The 19290-nt window shown below is 38.2% G+C and overlaps 1 protein-coding gene across 1 annotated transcript in view; it reads right to left on the bottom strand.

Moving 5' to 3' along the window:
• Positions 1–19290, bottom strand: part of DNAH11 (dynein, axonemal, heavy chain 11) — a 387500-nt gene that overhangs the window by 333518 nt on the left and 34692 nt on the right. Inside the window, exons 9-14 of the mRNA XM_011973963.1 lie at positions 10613–10729; positions 4406–4543; positions 3973–4097; positions 3201–3396; positions 1592–1696; positions 1032–1424 (exon numbers count right to left, since the gene is read on the bottom strand). Of these exons, the coding sequence (XP_011829353.1) occupies positions 1032–1424; positions 1592–1696; positions 3201–3396; positions 3973–4097; positions 4406–4543; positions 10613–10729 (1074 nt within the window). The remainder of the gene's footprint in view (positions 1–1031; positions 1425–1591; positions 1697–3200; positions 3397–3972; positions 4098–4405; positions 4544–10612; positions 10730–19290) is intronic.

Here is a 19290-nt window from a genome sequence, read left to right as displayed (position 1 = left end):
CCCCTGTGGCTTACCCTCCACAGGGAAAGCCTTTGAGCAGAAAGTCTCTGGCTGTTCTTTTTCCCCTTACAGTAAAATCCAAAGTCCTCATAACAGCCTGCTAACCCCACGTAATGTGCCATTAGTCTCTTCTACCTCATCCTCCACTACCACTCCCCTTGCAAATTCTGCTCCCAGTTTGCTGACTGATCCTGGGACAGGACAGGCTGCTCCCGCCTCGAAGTGTCTACACTTTTGCTCTCCAGAATGTCCTTCTCCTCATATCCGTATGCTTTGTTCCCTGTCAGTTCTCTGCAGAAATACTATCTTAGGAAAGAGGCCTGCCCAACCACCCTACCCCCAAGCGACTCCTTATTCCACCTGCTCAGCTCTATTTTTCATCACTACTCCTAACACAACTGACATATTATCTATTTGTTCATTTCTCTTGCTGACTTCCTCTGACTAGAGTGTAAGCTCCATGAAATAAAGGATTTTGGCTGGGGAGGGGGGGCTTTTTTGTTTGCTTTTATTTTCCTGCCTTCTGCCTTTTGTGTTTTTTTTTTTTTTCCTGTTTTTCCTTGAATTCATAACCCTAGATTAGTGCCTGTTACTGTTTTAGGAACTCAAATCTTTGTTAAAAGGAGAGTAATTATTGTTGTCATCCTTAGGAGATGGTTGAGAGGGTTCCTTGAGATGACCTAAGCAAGGTGTTTGTTTGGCACGTACAAGGCAGTCAACAAACAGTGGTAGCTATTAGGAGCATCCAAAAGAGGACGCAACTGTGACAAGGTAAAGATTCTATCACTAGCCTTTCTGTTTCATCAACACATCTCACATTCTGATCTCTTCCCTCAGAAATGAGAGTAGTGAGGGCTACAGAAATTGTAGGCAAGTAACACAAATTCCCCCATTTCGAATGCCTAATAAAACCATTCATGAAGTTCTTTCAGGCTTGATAAAAGAGTCCCACATTATTAGGTTAAGTATTTTTGCTCTTCTCTGAACTCAATGAAAAGATCCATAAATCTTGAAAGCTTAAAAGCCGTTACCTCAACCAAGTTGTGGATCTTGCAGCCATCTTCTTGGATTAACTTGTATTTTTTTGTAAACAAATCACCCTTGTCCTCCAAGGTGAAGGCCACCTCTCGTCTGTGCTCTCTCCTGGGAGGTAGCACGCACCCGGCCCAGGCCCTCATGGTCTGCTGGATCACCTTCACGTTGCTCTGCGTGCGCTCAACTCTGTGCTCCAACTCGGACGTGGCCTCCCTCACCCTCTCGATGTAGCCCCAGCAGTCATCCTGCCACGTCAGCCACATTGTGGCTGCTGTCAGCTGCTCATCAATAGCCCTCAGCTCATCTTCAATCAGAGGGTATTCAACTTCCAGGAGCGTCTGTTTGAGCTTATTATACCCTTGCACAAGAAGGTCAAGATTTCCAATGTACTGAGCAAAGAAAACAACAAAACAAAAAGTGCCAAATATGTTAGCTATTTTCTCTGTCTTAAAGGCGTAAAAATGTCATATAGGTCTATATAATAATTACAATTCAAAATATTTATATTCATAATAGGCCCTAGTATCTTTTTTTTTTTTTAACAAAAAACACAAACCTTTAAAATAGTGTTCCTTTTATTGAAGATGGCTAAAGCTGAATCTGGTATGTCTTGTTTCTTCAACATCAGAAGATATTTCACTTCTCTCAATATAGCCACTAGCTATTAAAACAACAATTATTAAAATTATTGCATATTTTAATAATGTCACTCTATTTTAACTCAAGTTTAACTTGAAACACTTAGGATGTTATCCAAGGATTACTATATTTCCAAATCAACAAGGTAAATGGGCTTTTGTTTCATATATTTTTTAAAAACAAAAATCATACATTCCATAATATAGTAAAGGTATATGAATTATCCCTAAAACCTCTCAAGAAATTAGTTTCTATAAATTGGTTTTATGAAATTAGAAAGTAGAAGGAATCCTCAGTTTACTGTGTCATATATTTAGGTATGTGTGCTGAGTTTTACTAACAAAATAAAGTCAGTTATTCTCTGTATATGTTTTAGGGAAACAGATCAGAATTCGGGTACAGAGTATGCTTATCCAACTCAGTGAGGCTAACTTTCCCACTTCCTAGGCATGCATATGGACTGTCATGAGAGACTCCAGGTAATCACTAAGAGTGAATGTATAATCTTCACCCCCTAAAAATCCAGCCAGATGTTTAAGGCATTTTGTGTTTTGTCATGGAAATTACAAATAGATAGTCTTATAAGCTTGCCCCTTACCCTAAAGCATATCCATGGTGGTAAACAGAAAAGAAATCTTATTTTATGTCTCATGTCTAGCAAGCTGCCAGACTTGGAGATTGTTTGTTTAAAAAATATACAATGCATATACACATGTACATGTACATCTAGTATTTAAATATTTGCACATACAATTATATACACATACACATATATGAATGGTAACAAAGTCCCATTGTTACATAACATGTAATGAAATTATGAGAAAATGAATTGAGAAAATATATGAAATTTCCTTTGTTACATGATTTACCATGCAGTAACAAAAGACCTGTTTAATAAATAAAATATTCATCCTGGATATTATTTAACTGTTAATATTTTTATATTGTTTTATGTTTTTTAAAATTACCATCAATTTAATTACCATATACAAGCTTACTGTCCCTTTGAAAGAAATGACGATAAGTTAAAATTTACCAGTGCTCATCAAAAATGTGACATGTCTTTCATTCCGTGTATTCTGTTGATTCCCCAAATCTTAACTTATATGATGAAATTTTAACGAAAACACTGTGTATGTTATGAATATATTTAAGTCAGAAACTATCTGGTAAAGACAAATGATTCAATTCAGTTGAGCTATCATTTACTAAGTGTAACCAAGCACCAGACACTGAACTAGAGAAACAGAGTATAAAGACGCAATGAAATGGATGCTACTCTCGGTGGCTCATTATCTAGTGAGGGTAGAGTGGTAAAGAAATAATTACAATACAAATTAATAGAGTAATGAGTAGAAATTGAGAAATCTCTACAACAAAGACCTACAAGAAATTGTTTACAGTTATAGTCCTCGCAACTCTGACATTTTCCCAAATGTAAATTACAAATGACTGGAAATACCAGAAACATGCTTATAATAAAAATGGCACTTATAAATCATCTTAAAAAATGAAATCCCTACCTTTGGGTCAAAATTGACACAGAGAAGACCATTTATGGCACTGAATTTAACCAAGGGTTGATTCAAATTGAATTCACAGATTTCATCCACATTACTTTTCCATTCATTATAGACATGATTTTCAAATTGATCAAGCAAAGTGGTCATTTCAACATACTTTTGATAAACTAAGGCATTATCAGGATTGCCCAAAAATCTGTAGGAATAAGGTTTTTTTACTGGTTTATACATATATTAGATAGATTTCAGCTTAATAATTGTATAGTAATACAATACACAATATAAAATATATAAAATATGATAATGCACTATAAACAACCAGGAAGAGAAACAGTCAAGACTAAATTATGCCTATGAATTGCTTTTGCTTTAAAGGATAAAGTTATAAGATGAATGAAACTCAAGATGTTACTAAATATTGATAGCAACAAGCTACTGGCTCCTATGAAGAGAAGAAAAACGCAAAAAGACTGCATAATAAAAGCAGTGTTACTTATTGGAAAAAGGAAAAACAATAACAGCAAGAAACTCCAAACATGGTGGGTGGAAAGGACAAGTGAAAAGAAAAAAGGTCCAGAAAACATGTAAGCATATGAAATTCTAAGAGTCCCATTATAAATATTCCAAAACCATGGGAATGAATCCCTCTCCACAAACCCAACCAGTGAGAGAAGTGAACAGGGCAATGGCTTCCTAAGTGCTAATATGAACAGCTCACTCTCTTATATAAAACGTCACCCATACCATTAGAATAATTTGCTTAACTACTTACAGATAACGGAGACGTGCAAAGTTTGACCAAAACATTTGAAGTCGTTGGAGGACCTGTTGGGCCCATCTGATATTTCCTGAGGTAAATGGCATGTTCTTGTTAAGAACTACATGTCCACGTTCAATCTGCAAGTTGATATTTTGGTGAAGAGGAAGAAAGGGAACATTCAGTCAGAATGGTTTCCAACCTTGTAACCAATTGTTCATTTTAGTATTTTTACAGTAGTATAAAACATATGTGTTTAATCACTTGATTACTAGAAGAGTTACAGTCCTAAAGCAAGTTTACCATCTCCATGAGGAAACCAGTTAAATAAAAGCACAAAAAGGTAGTGCCTATATCTAGTCTTTAGATATAATCACAGAGTTCTAGTTGATGGTCATTATCTACAAAAATGATGCTGTGAATGCGTCCAACCTTATCCACCACTTACCTGTTTCATGTGTTCATTATACAATTGCTTACACACATCCAGCTCTGTATTAAACATATGCACTAGTGTGCTGTAATGTAGGCTGAAAATTTCCATGACAACTGGCTTCTCTAGAAAATTTCCAAATACGGTCAAAAGCTATAAAAATCAAAGTTAAGGCAACGTTAAGCACTGTGAGTTTTTAACACAAATACCCAGCTCACAATGTCCCCCTTCAAATCTCTTACATGACTAAAGTTTAGAATCTTAAAAGTATCCTGTGATGCTTCAAAATGTAAAATGTATTTTTTGCATCTCCCTAAAATTTCTGTACATCCAATAAACCAATTCTAGATGTAAAATAATTTCCCTTTCTCAGCAGAAAGGAACCATTGTCTGTCTGCACTTTCTCCTCACAGCTAATATTATTTCCTGTTGGGTGGCAGGTAACGTTTCAGAAGACGCTTTGCAGACACAAGAATAGAAACAAGATTCATGTGCTTGTTATTGTTCTTCCCCTCTACATATGTATTCTTTAGATATAAATATCCATATATCCATATTGAGGCCCTCTAGGTCACAGCATGAATAATTATACCAGATGTGCCAGTCACCATGGACGCATGCTTATGGCCCCTGGTACATCCACGTGACCCAGCCACCCCCAACAGTGTCCTAGGGCTACAGTGGTGACTATTACAAGGACAACCACTCCACAGGTGGACGACTCCTTTGACATGAATGTCCTGGCTCAAATCAATGCCTTGAGCTAATCAGATTCTTTCTCAGAGTCAGGGCCTGGCTGAATCCATGCTGGCTAAAATTATCAGTGAGCAGAAACTACTAGCAAGCAGAGGAAGCCAACTGATGGTGGGACAGCAGAAAGCAGACACACAGACTGAACAGGATCACATCACCAGCAAAGCAGGAGTGAAGTCTCACAAGCTCCTCTTGTTCAGTCAGTGGAGCCCCCTAGATTTCAAACTTACCTTCACTGCCAGTGTTCACAAAGCTTAGTTATCCAGTGAGTCTGATTTTGGATTCCCATTAGTTTCTTGTTTACTACCCAGTGTGGATTCTTTTGTGTGCTAGCATAAAACAGCTCTTTCCTTGCTAGCAAAATGGCATTTATTTGTATATAAATTTGTATAAAACAAATTTTGTTTGTATATAACCAATGTTTCTATAGTGCTATGTCCCAGGAACTATACGTCAAGGGCCTTAAAAGTGCTGTTATTACACACTCCAGGTGAGGAAACTGAGTTACAAGGAGGGAATGATTTTCCCAAATTCATAACAGCTAGTGGCGGAGCTGGGATTTGAAACCAGACAGTCTAGCATTTGGGTTTCTGTTTCACTGTGTAGCTTCTCATCAGCTAATATGCCATTGAAACTTATATCATTTTGTCATCTGATCATTCTGTGTGGGCTTCATAATATGTTAGTTACTAAGCCTGTCATATAGATATTTTCTTTGAAAGAAGACATATCAAAACAACTAAGTATATTTACAGTGGCAGATAAACTGTATCCAAGGTCATGCCTTGTTTAGCAATATGGCAAAGGAGGGGGCTTTGTTCTTTTTAAGGAAATAATAGGTGTTCCCTAAAATGTGTTTCACTTAAAAAAACAGCTTTATAATAAAAATTTGCAAATATTTCCATAAACTACATTCACTGAAAATAAAATTACCATGAAAAAATTATAGAAACTAAAATGTAACTATAACTATACCTTAGGGGTCAATTTAGACAAATACGTTCTGACTTTTTCTGGTAACATCAATTATAACTGCAGTAGAAACTGCTAAATATTTTTAAATCTACTACTCAGCTGCTACCTAGCAAAATGTAACTGATTAACTTTCTTCCCACAGTCATTGTTTTGTTGAGCTTAGGTTTCAAATACAATTTCTAAAGTAAACATTATCTCATATATTTACCAAAAAAGTATACTCCAACAAGAATTTATAAGTATATTTATTTCACAACATTATTTTTTAAACACTTATCATATTGACCACAATGGAAAGAATAGTAGAAGTTTCCTAGCTACATCACATCTTGCCTACCAGCTTAGCGGTCCTTAACTCCAAGTTTTCAAGAGGAAAATATTCTGAGGCGAGGTTGTAAAGCCAAAAAGTAGTAGGAAAAGTCTCAAAGTTTTAGGCAGTATACATTATTGTAATTGTTTGTCATCCAAAGTGTATAAAAATTACCCTCCAGGAGGAGAGTAAAGGTCATTTCAAGCTCTTGCTTCTTTGTTCACAGTAAAACTAAAAGCTATTTTATGAAGAGTAGAGATGTTTTCTTTCACATTGACTTCAAGACTAAAGAGTAATTCCCACCACATGCTTCTCTTTCCAAATATCCCATCTGAGATCTGCAAGGTTTGCCTTAATTTTGCTCCACTTCTTTCATTGCATAATACAGCTTTTCATAACATTATTGCCATTGTTCAGTGTAGTACATATTTATATTTTCCCTCGGTGTGCCACTTTCAATGATTTTTAAAAATCCGTGGCCACCTAAACCACATACACTTCATATTTTAATAGTTTTCAAAGCTGAAGTCCTTTCTAGACACTTTTTTTTTTTTTTTTTTTACACACTTCGGTTTGCTTTCGTGTAAATTTTAGAGAGCCATTCAGTAGTATTTGTTTTTGGTTTTTGGTGAGCACACCTAGCACTTTAGATTTTGAAGTACTATACTTTTATATTAGAGTAGAACAGCCCTCAGTCCTGGTGCCCTTCCTGGCCATGTCTTTGACAATAGCAGGCATTGTAACAGTAGTCTTCAGAGAACAGTCTACAGATATTTTTCTTCCCAGGGACTAACAGTAAACGGTCAGAGCTCATCATCCTATCCCTATAGGTGAAATATTTTTCTCTGTAAGTACACACCCTTGTAATTTCTTCCTCTGCCATTACACTTGCAGCAGTTTACCCTCATCAGTATGTTATTTCATTACTTGAACTACCAGTCAGTCCACCTCACCTCAAGTAGTTATTAAATGCCACTTTGTACAAGTCACCATGGAAGGCAATCTACACAGAAGCTGTAAGATGATGCCACACCGCCGCCAAGCTTATGACAGTAGGATCTCATATTTGTTCAGTAAACAGGTCAAATATGTGAAAAGTTAAAGAAAAAACCTTTTACCTAAGAGATTAAATTGTTTAGAAAAAAATTAACTGGCAGCTACTATAACAGAATTCATATTAATGGTTGTGAGAAAGAGAGACTTGAACTGAAAACGGCAGGAGCCTCTGTAATTGAGATTTCATTCTACATTCTTTTTTTGGTTATTTATAAAAGCATGAAAGAAAACTAGTTCCAGTAGCAAAGAATATGATAGACTATCACACAGAGATTTAAAAAAATAATAGTTGAATTCTGTTATAAAGGCAAGAAAAAATTGTATGACTCTTTGTTAAGTGAAGATTACAGTAGAGGATGAAAATATAATGTCATTTTTGTCAAAGAGAAACAAGTATGCATATCTAGACAAAAAATAGTGGCAGTATTAAATATAATAATTATATATGACTATTATAGATGTTAGATATGAGATATTAGATTACAGGTCATTTTATAACAACAGGCTGTATATTGTGGCTGATGGCACCTGCGTTTCACTGAAGAGTTCTTATAAAACAAAGAACTATTTGATGCTCATGAATTCTTTCTTTTTTTAATACTTTAAGTTCTGGGATACATATGCACAATGTGCAGGTTTGTTACATAGGCATACATGTGCCATGGTGGTTTGCTGCACTCATCAACCCATCATCTACATTAGGTATTTCTCCTAATGCTATCCCTCCCCTAGCCCCCCACTCCCTGACAGGCCCCAGTGTGTGATGTTCCCCTTCCTGTGTGCATATGTTCTCATTGAACTCCCACTTATGAGTGAGAACATGTGGTGTTTGGTTTTCTGTTCCTGTGTTAGTCTGCTGAGAATGATGGTTTCCAGTTTCATCCATGTCCCTGCAAAGGACATGAACTCATCCTTTTTTATGGCTGCATAGCATTCCATGGTGTATACGTGCCACATTTTCTTTATCCAGTCTATCATTGATGGGCATTTGGGTTGGTTCCAAGTCTTTGCTATCATGAACAGTGCTGCAATAAACATACTTGTGCATGTGTCTTTATAGAACGATTTATAATCCTTTGTGTATATACCCAGTAATGGGATTGCCGGGTCAAATGGTATTTCTGGTTCTAGATCCTTGAGGAATCACCACACTGTCTTCCACAATGGTTGAACTAATTTGCACTCCCACCAACAGTGTAAAAGCATTCCTATTTCTCCACATCCTCTGTGTTTCCTGACTTTTTAATGATCACCATTCCAACTGGTATGAGGTAATATCTCATTGTGGTTTTGATTTGCATTTCTCTAATGACCAGTGATGATGAGGTTTTTTTCATGTTTCTTGGCCACATAAACGTCTCCTTTTGAGAAGTGTCTGTTCATATCCTTCACCCACTTTCTGATGGGGTATTTTGTTTTCTTGTAAATTTGTTTCAGTTCCTTGTAGATTCTGGATATTAGACCTTTGTCCGATGGATTGCAAAAATTTTCTCCCATTCTGTAGGTTGCCTGTTCACTCTGATGGTAGTTTCTTTTACTGTGCAGATGCATGTTAGTCTAATTAGATCCCATTTGTCAATTTTGGCTTTCGTTGCAATTGCTTTGGTGTTTTAGTCATGAAGTCTTTGCCCATGCCTATGTCTTGAATGGTACTGCCTAGGTTTTCTTCTAGGGGTTTTATGGTTTTAGGTCATCATCCTATTCCTTACATTTAAGTCTTTAATCCATCTTAATTTTTCTATAAGATGTAAGGAAGAGGTCCAGCTTCAGTTTTCTGCATATGGCTAGCCAGTTTTCCCAACACCATTTATTAAATAGGGAATCCTTTCCCCGTTGCTTGTTTTTGTCAGGTTTGTCAAAGATTCGATGGTTGTAGATGTGTGGCATTATTTCTGTTCCATTGGTCTACATACCTGGTTTGGTACCAGAACCATACTGTTTTGGTTACTGTAGCCTTGTAGTAGAGTTTGAAGTCAGGTAGCATGATACCTCCAGCTTTGTTCTTTTTGCTTAGGATTGTCTTGGCTATAACGTGCTCTTTCTTGGCTCCATATGAAATTTAAAGTAGTTTTTTCTAATTCTGTGAAGAAAATCAGTGGTAGCTTGATGGGGATAACATTGAATCTATAAATTACTTTGGGCAGTATGGCCATTTTCACCACATTGATTCTTCCCATCCAGATCCTCATGAATTCTTTAGGTTAAAATGCTCAACTGGGGCCAGAGAACGCTGATGGCTTCACCACTGACTAGTCAATTCATTTACAGGTCAAAATCAAACAATATCTTTAAAAAATCTGTGTCTGCTATATTGTTTGACACTGCCATTCTCAATGAATTATACCCATGATTTCTTAGCTCTTTTTCTTCTGATACTGAACCCTCCATCCCTCTTTTGGGATGTTATCTGATTATTAATTTATACTTGATTTGTAATTTTTTTTGTCAAGCAAGTTTTACATGGTGTTCCTATTCCCCATATTATAAGCTTTTCATATGGGGACACTATTGAGATGCTTTTCTTTTATGTAACTCTTAACTGTATTTCATCAATTCTGTGACAAGCATACTTTTATGTTTCAAAATCTCTGTAATTGAAATACATTATGCAATCAATGAAATTATAATTATTTGGCAGCATTTTTTAATTGTTACACAAAATAATGGTGTGTCTGATCATCAGTGATGTCTTATGCCTGGGTAAATACAGTATATAAATTGCTATTTGTTTCAGTCAGAAAAATAAAATAGGCAGATAAACCTAACATATCTAAACAATGGTAAATAAAAGAAATTTGAATTAAGGTATTTTTCACTTTTTACTGTGACTTAATTTTGAATCAGTATTTCACTGGCCAGGCCAAATTTTCTGTGAAGATAATGAGAGCTAAAACACTGTGAATGCAAGAAAAAGACAGTAACTAAATGTCCTAAAATCATCTTGTACAAAGTGTCATTATTCATTAGTACACTATTCAAAGTTTATTATTCAGTGAGCTGAATTTGAAGGGAATATGACTAGTTAACCCAGTTAATACTCTACCTGAATGAGAATTCACCCCTTTCATCTAACAGCCTATATTATTCATTAGTAAAACATTTTTTATGATAGCTTCTTCAGAACTAACCTTAAATGCAGCTTCTAAGCCATTGCAGTTAAAGAAAGCTTCACAAATAATTGTCCCAAGCCTTCTGTCAAATTCCAGAGTTTTGGACTGAAATGCCACATAATCACTTTCAAATTCCTGTAAAATTCAAAGTGAAATATTAGTGCATTGGAAAGAATCCAACAGTGAAAATAGCAATCACACAAGCGTGACCTTACTTTAGCTCTCTCGCACCTTCTGAGTGAATTTATTTTGCATAGCAGGATTCCAGGGAAGATCAAGAAAGAGCTATATCTGACTGACTACAAGTGCCACCTTACAGAATCACTGAAAGCTTAGTACTTTTCCCCTATGCTTTCCCAGTGCTTTTCAGTGGCTCAGGCCCCAACAGCAGTGCTTTGGTCCACGTGCTCACATAGAAGCCTCAGTCTCTCCTCCTTATCCCAATTCATTTTGATTATAAATGAAAAAGTGAAGTTTTTCAGAAAATAAAAAAGAACCTATCCTCATTATAACTTTAGTCCATCTATAAGTTTAAACAGGAAGGATTTTTGTTTGCTTTTTCACGGAGTTGAAAATCTACATGGAAACACTATTTCTTCAGGTGTAAACTGAAATCCACAGGTAAGAAAACATCATTAGTGATACAGAGGAAACAAATACTCTTACATTTTCCCAGTTTTTTATTAATATGTAGTTAACATCCCTCAGTTTCCTCCTAATACATAACCATCCACTCCCATAGTTAGAAAGAATGAAACAGTGAAAGAATAACTATGATCGTCATAGCATCACAGTTGAGTCTCCAGTAAAGAAATCCCAGGATTTCAGAAACATTTTGGTGCTTTACAGTCAAAAGGCCTCTGAAGTACACACAACAGATTTCTCATAATGAAGGCCTTTGCCACCTCTGTAAACTGAGCCTCCATCTATTAACAGTAATAACAGTAATAGAATAAATGACAGCTAGCATGTAAGTAATTCTGTTCTAAATGTTTCACATGATTAACTCACCTCTTACAACATCTCATGTAGGTGATATTTTTTTCCGCATTATAGGTGACAAAACAAATTTAGAGAAGTTAAACGATTCACCTAAAATCACACCACTGGTAAATGTCAGGGCTGGAATTTAAAGCCAGGCAACCTGGCTTCTGATCCCAGATGCTATGTTTCTTTGAAGGAATATACCTGCTAGGGTCTGAATGTTTTATGTCCTTGCAAAATTTTATTTTGAAATCCTAACCCTTAATACGATGATATCAAGAAGTGGTGCTTTCAAGGGTGACTAGGTAATAAGTGTGGGATCTTCATGAATGGGATCAGTGCCCATATAAAAGAGGCCTGAGAGAGACCCCTCCATCCTTCTGCCAAGTAAGGACTCGGCTAGAAAGTGCCATCTGTGAACCAGGATGTAGCCCTCCCCAAATACTGAATCTGTGGGAGCCTTGCTCTTGGACTTCTCAGCCTCTAAAACTCTGAAAAATAATTCTCTGTCATTTACAAGCTACCCGGCTTATCGTATTTTGTTATAGCAACCTAAACAGAGGGCACCTTATGCTGAATTTCACACACGGAAAAGCAGTGTAACAGCAAAGTTCTAGGACACTATGTGTCACACGCCACAATGTTATATTTAGCATCAAGAAGAAGTTTCCACTTCTGAATTAGAGCCAAGCAATCTCTTCATTCAAGGCTCATTGGCTAATAAAGTAAACACAACTTCCCAACAAGTTTCAACAAGCCTAACATCCCTCTTCTTAGTATGGTAATAGAGAACATATGGCTTAAGGTCACCAAACATTAATTGAATATTCAGAAATAAGTATCTCAGGGAGAGAAAAATATGCTAGTCTCCCTCCCTGATATCTCTCCCTCACCCCCCTCCCTCCTCACTCACTCATTCCTGAAAACAAATTTAGAACTGCACATGGGCCCTCTCCCTTGGAAAGTCCCACAGAAAATTCATACTTAATTTGTTCAAGTACAAATCTGAACTCGTTATCTTCTCTACAAAGCTGCTCTTCTTTTTATACACCCTAATAGAAACTTGGGCAACCTCCTTGACTTCTCTGTCAAATGCTCTTCTAACTACCTCTGGAGTCTCTCTATTATTCTCCATCTCTCCACTATTCTCCATCTCTCCAGGATGCCCTTGGCCCAGGTCACCATTACTGCTCATCTGGATATCTGTTAACCACTTTCTACTCTTTGCCTCTAGTCTTATCTCTGATTCATCCTGCAATGGCTGACTAAATAATCTTTTTAAAAATAGAAATCTTATCATGTCACTTTCTTATTTAGAATCCTTTAACTCACAATCTTAATTCAGAATTGTCAGTTTCTCAGGATAATGTCCAAAGGTCTTAGCATAATCTATTACATAAGACCCTATGTGGTCTGGATGCCACTTACTGCTAACTATTCTGCCACCTCTCCCAATTTCACACTCTCGGATCCAGCCATGGAGCCTTATCACATTTTGTCTCTCTCTTTCACCCACTTCTCACCTGCTTCATTTCTATTTATGTTACAGGTCTCAGTTTACATTTCACCTCCTCTGGAAAGGAGGCCTATGTAAATGTTCTCAGAGCACTCTGTACTCTTCATACCCCAGCATCGGGCACCCATATGACAACTGCCTATCTACATTCTCCTTTGGATTCTAATCTCTGAGTGTAACTGCCAGGTTTATTTATTTTTTCACAATTACAGTACCAATATTTAATAGAGTTCCCAGGACATACTTGTTTCTCAATAAATATGTATTACAGAATAAATGATGTGCTAGTATTATTCAGAAATCATTATAAAAATGTTACTGTATTCTGAAGACTGCATAATTGCCTTTATTAGCATCATGAGAAGCTATTGAAGGGTTGTAATTAGAGAAAAGCCATGGTTTGACTTAGTATCTAAAAGGCACTCAGGCTGCCGTGTGGAGAATAAACTAACAAAGCCAAGATGGGGAAGAGGGAGCAGTTTGGAGGCAAGCACAATAATCCAAGTCACAGAAAAGACTTGGAAATACTTTCAAGGCATATCTGAAAGAACTGGATGTTTGTTGTGAGAAAATGAGCAAGATCACAGATGACTCAAAGTTTCTACGTAGCCCATTACATATGCCATTTAATGAGTTGGAGAGACAGGCAAGAGTAGGTTTGGGGAGGGATAGGCAGGGGTTTAGATCTGAATGTGATTTTGAGATGTATATGAAATATCTCAGTGGAGACGTTGAATAGGCAGTTGTGTTTGGCATGTGTTTGGCATGTGTTTCTGTGGGTACATAGAAGCCAAGAGTTGAGGCTTGAGAACCTCCACCTAGATTGCAGAGAATGTGTGGAAACACCTGGATGTCTGGGCTGAAGTCAGCTGCAGGAGCACAGCTCTCATGGAGAACCTCTACTAGGGCAGTGTGGGGTTGGAAAAGGGAAATGTGGGGTTGGAGCCCCCACACAGAGTCCCCACTGGGGTACTGCCTAGTGGAGCTATGAGAAGAGCGTCACTGTCCTCCAGATCCCAGAATGGTAGATCCACTGACAGCTTACACCACACACCTGGAAAAGTTGCAGGCACTCGACACCAGCCCATGAAAGCAGTTGTCGGGACTGTATCCTGCAGAGCCACAGGGGTGGAGCTGCCTAAGGCCTTGGAAGCCCACTTGCATCAGCGTGCCCTAGATGTGAGACATACAGTCAAAGGAGATTATTGTGGAGCTTTAAGACATAATGACTGTCTTGCTGGGTTTCAGACTTGCACGGGGCCGGTAGCCCCTTTGTTTTGGTCAATTTCTCCCATTTGGAAGGGGAACATTCACCCAATGCCTGTATCTTCATTGTATCTTGGATAATTAACCTGTTTTTTATTTTACAGGCTCATAGACAGAAGGGACTTACTTTGCCTCAGGTGAGAATCTGGACTGTGGACTTTTGTTTTGATGCTGAAATAAGACTGGGGGACTGTTGAGAAGGGATCATTTTATTTTGCAATATGAAAAGGGTATGAGATTTGAGAGGGGCCAGGGGTGGACTGATATGGTTTGGATTTGTATCCCTGCCCAAATCTCATGACAAATTGGAAGAAGGGCCTGGTGGGAGGTGACTGGATCATGGAGGGTGACTTTCCTCTGATGTTCTCATGACAGTGAGTTTTCATGAGATTTGATGGTTTAAAAGTATGTGGCACTTCCCCCTTTGCTCTCTCTCTCTAAACACTATGTGAAGAAGGTCCTTGCTTCCCCTTCATCTTCCAACATGATTGTAAGTTTCCTGAGGCCTCCCAGTCATGCTTTCTGTTAAGTCTGTGGAACTGTGAGTCAATTAAACAACTTTCCTTCATAAATTACCCAGTCTCAGGTAGTTCTTTGTAGCAATGTGAAAATGGACTAATATACTACTTTAAAATCTTTTTCAAGTAATTCTAAAATCTCTATTATATTGGCATTGGCATCTAATGATTGTCTTTTTTTCACTCAGTTGAGATCTTCCTGGTTCTTGGTATACTAACTGATATTCTACTGAAATTTCATATTATTATAAGACTCTGACTCTTATTTAAACCTTTTGTTTTTGCTGACTTTCTCTGATACTGCTCCAGCCTCATTATAATAAAGTAGAGACAGAAGTCCAGGTTCTCCACTTGGCATCTATTCATCCCCAAGGGTGGGCAGGGCTCCTTGTTACAGCTGGGCTGGGACTTCCAGTTCCCCATGTGGTCTCTACTGATGCCACAAGTGCAGGTGGCCTTGTTACCACTTGACCTCAGGGTGATAGTCTGGACTCTCCATCAGGTTTGCTCCAACATCAGGCTGGGTGAAGAAGGAAATCCAGGGTTCCCATACGGTCTCCAGACACCATAGAGAATGAAGTTAATTCCTGGCCAGGAGGGATGAAAATCATGGCTTCTTATGTAGTCATCTCTGACACCACCCCAGCAAGGGTGGGAGTTGGAGCATTTTCAGACAGACAGGGTGTAAGTCTAGGTTCTCCATTCACCTTTTCCTGGCAAGGGGAGGGGTGGGGCACAGTTTCTTCTGTGGTGTTTGGCTAGAGTGGAGAGATTATGGTTTGACAGATCTTCTTTTGTGCTAAGTTCTCTCCTTCTTGAGCCTTTGGCGAGGGAGAGATCAGGCTTTTACTGGGCTTTTTTTCTGGTCTGTGCCCACTGGCATTTCCTGGTTGCCAGTGTCTTCAGCTCCAAGTCTGGATTACTTCCGGCAACAGGAAAATCCAGGGAACTCATCACGTTGTTGTTTCTTGAGTCCCAATATCCTTAGCCACTCTGCCTTTTTATTTTCACCTTTCAGATTCTTCTTATGTCTGTTTTATATATAATGGCCAATGGTTTTTTTGGTCTTTTTTTTTGCTCAGATACTGTTATTTCATTTCAGAAATAAGTAACACATATAGACACATTTCTCTTCCTGTCTGCCCAGAAAACCACTACCCCAAAGTAAGTTTCAATCTTTCCCATGTATGTTTTTATACTTTTGTTATAAACATCATAATATATATACATAAGTGTGCATTGAACACTTTTTCTTTACATTTCCTTGAAATACACTTAAGAATTCTGTCTTTCTTAATTGCTTACAGCACAAAGACCAGGCCTTCATGAGTAAGCTGAAATAGAGCACTGACACTAATATTAGATTAATTTATGCCCACAAAATGCTTTGGCCTAAAATATTCTAAGAAGCAAGGAGAACATCTGTCTTACCTCAAAAGAGCTGTTTATAAGCACAATCTCTCACTTACTTGCTTGATAGGGTCTTGGCTTAAGCCCCAGAAAGGATCAAACACATCATCCATACCCTCTATCAGAGTTTACATCTTTCAAGAGGGTCTTGAGTCAGTATTAATATCTTCCGGGATCTCAGACCTTGGCTTCCTTTTATCTCCTCTCCCCTACAACTCCAAGAACAGTCCCTTAAACCAACTTGGTGCTTCCTTTCTGGGCTTCCTGCAATAGACATTTTCAAGGGCTGTTTGTGGCCGCCAAGCTTGCTGAGGCCTTTCGGGCAGGAAAGGAAGACACATTCTTGGAATATGTATCAATCCTATACAAGATGAATTGCTGTTCTTCTTGGGTAATTACCTTCCCACCAAGCAGCTGTTTGGTCTCCTCAAGGGATAATATCATGTTGGAGCCTCAGAGTTAATCTCCATTGCCAGCAGGTAGGATAATCAGCAGCAACAAGAGCTAGAGGAGTCTCGGTCACAGGTGAACCATGCTATTGTATAATGGCCAGTGTTTTAGTTGCACTTAGTGGGAGGAATAGGGAAAAGTACATCTCCCTCTTTCCAGAAGCAGACGTTTCTAATAAAATTTTAAACAATGATATCTACTAAACAACATTTTAAAATAAATAAGACAAACTTTAGTATACAAATCTGATGGAATGTGCAGTTGTTTTAAGATGAGCAATGCTATTGTAGTGATACAGAATGACTGCCAAAATATAGTAAGTGATAAAAGCAAGGTATAAATGCTATTAATGCAAAAGCAGAAAACAATGTATATGCCAGTGCATGCACCAAATATCTCTGGAACATCATATAAGAAATTTTTAATAGAGATGCCTTTGGGGAGGACAAATGGAAGACTAGGGAAAAGGCTATAGGGTGAGAAAAAGAGGACCAAGTTTTTACAAATGTTACCTTTCCAAAAGAATTACTAAGGAAGGTTGCTAAATAATTCATTTCACCTTGAATAATATGCAGGCAAAACATGGAAATGCTGTGTATGACTAATAAAGATGAAATCTGTATAATTAAAATGAGAAAACACTACATAAAGTAATAGCAAAGGAATAGTTCAGTGGGTGACAGCAGAACAATAGACTCGTTCTAGGAAATAGAATACAACCTAGTACAGGTGAACTAAATAACTACTTTTAAAATGTATTTTAGATTCTCATATCATGGTGAGCTAGGCACCTGAATAAAGCTTCCCACTGAAAATCAACAGAAAAAGAGGCACAGCTACCTGGATCACTCCATCTCAGGGCATGGGTCCTCAGGTGAGTTCCCCCAGATGAACTTATTCCTTTCATTTCAATGAGGACACAACAAGCAAGATAAATACTAACAGGGTGGTGTAGTGAAAAGAACGCAGAGGTTGGGCGTGGTGGCTCATGCCTGTAATCCCAGCACTTTTGGAGGCCGAGGCAGGTGGATCACTTGAGGCCAGGAGTTTAAGACCAGCCTGGCCAACATGGTGAAACCCCATCTCTATTAAAAATACAAAAGTTAGTTGGGCGTGGTAGCACACTCCTGTAATCCCAGCTACTCAGGAGGCTGAGGCAGGAGAATCATTTGAACCTGGGAGGCAGAGGTTGCAATGAGCCGAGATCATGCCACTGCACTCCAACCAGGGTGACAGAGTGAGACTGTCTCAAAAAAAAAAAAAAAAAAAGCAAGCCCAGGTGCAGTGGCTCACGCTTCTAATCTCAGCACTTTGGGAGGCCAAGGCGAGTGGATCATCTGAGGTCAGGAGTTTGAGACCAACCTGGCCAACCTGGCCAACATGGCGAAACCCTGTCTCTACTAAAAGTACAAAAAAATTACCTGGGCATGGTGGTGCGTGCCTGTAATCCCAGCTACTCAGGAGGCTGAGACAGGAGAATCACTTGAAGCTGGGAAGCGGAGGTTGGAGTGAGCTGAGATCACACCATTGCACTCCAGCCTGGGCGACAGAGTGAGACTCTCTCTTAAAAAAAAAAAAAAAAAAAGGAAGGAAGGGAGGGAGGGAAAATAAAAGTATGCAGGGATTGTGGTTGAGAGTTCTGGATTCAAACTTCCATTCCAACTGGAAACTATAATCTCAGATAATTTAGTGAAACTGTCATTTGCCTAGGGGACCACTCTCTGGGTTATAGTGAGAATTAAGCAGGTATATAATGTGGGAAAACTCTGGCACCATGCCTGGTACCCAGCACTTGTTCCGTAAATATTAATTGGCTCTCATTAGCAGAGACTAAGTGGAGACAAGAGGTTACCCTCAACAAGAATAGCGACCATCTTTGCTTAGGTATCTGAGGGATTTCATCAAGAAACCCCATAGAATGACAGCAAAATTACTGAGTCTAATATTGCTGGACTAACTGTTCAACATCAATTATGAAAAAAGCAAGTTTCTTCTCATAATTGTCTAGATTTCAAACAGTCCCCTAAGAAGATGTCAAAGAAAATACCTAAAGTAACATTCAATAATTGAGAAACCCAAAACCATTTTTGTGGGTACACCTGATAAAATCCCCACATTCTGTAAATGGACCACAGCAGCAAACCTTTTGGTACACCAAGGCTCAAAGCCTGATTAATAGGCTTGAGATTGATGAGGAGACAAATAAACAGCAGCATTTCAAACAGCAAATTACCAGTGATAATTTCTTTAATTTACTGGAACATATTTAAACCATGTATATACCAAAGGGCAGAATGGCTGACCCTGACACACTTCCCTGTTACATAAGCACTAGTCTAGTCAGAGGGGATGGAGCAGGAGCAGGAACATGGGGCTGTATGCAATGGGAGGGGAAGGGCAGGGTTTGGGCATGTATTCATATGTACATACAAATACATGCATACACTAGGTTGGAAGTTGTTTGTTGAAATAATGTCTCAAAAATTACCAACTGATTTCATCATGAAGTCAAAGTACAGGGAACTCAGCTAAAAAGCACCAAAATGAACAGT

Source organism: Mandrillus leucophaeus, unplaced genomic scaffold (assembly GCF_000951045.1).
Source record: "Mandrillus leucophaeus isolate KB7577 unplaced genomic scaffold, Mleu.le_1.0 Scaffold140, whole genome shotgun sequence".
Taxonomy (NCBI): Eukaryota; Metazoa; Chordata; class Mammalia; order Primates; family Cercopithecidae; genus Mandrillus; species Mandrillus leucophaeus.
Note: the sequence above shows the minus strand (reverse complement) of the source record. Positions and strands in the feature narration are given on the sequence as shown.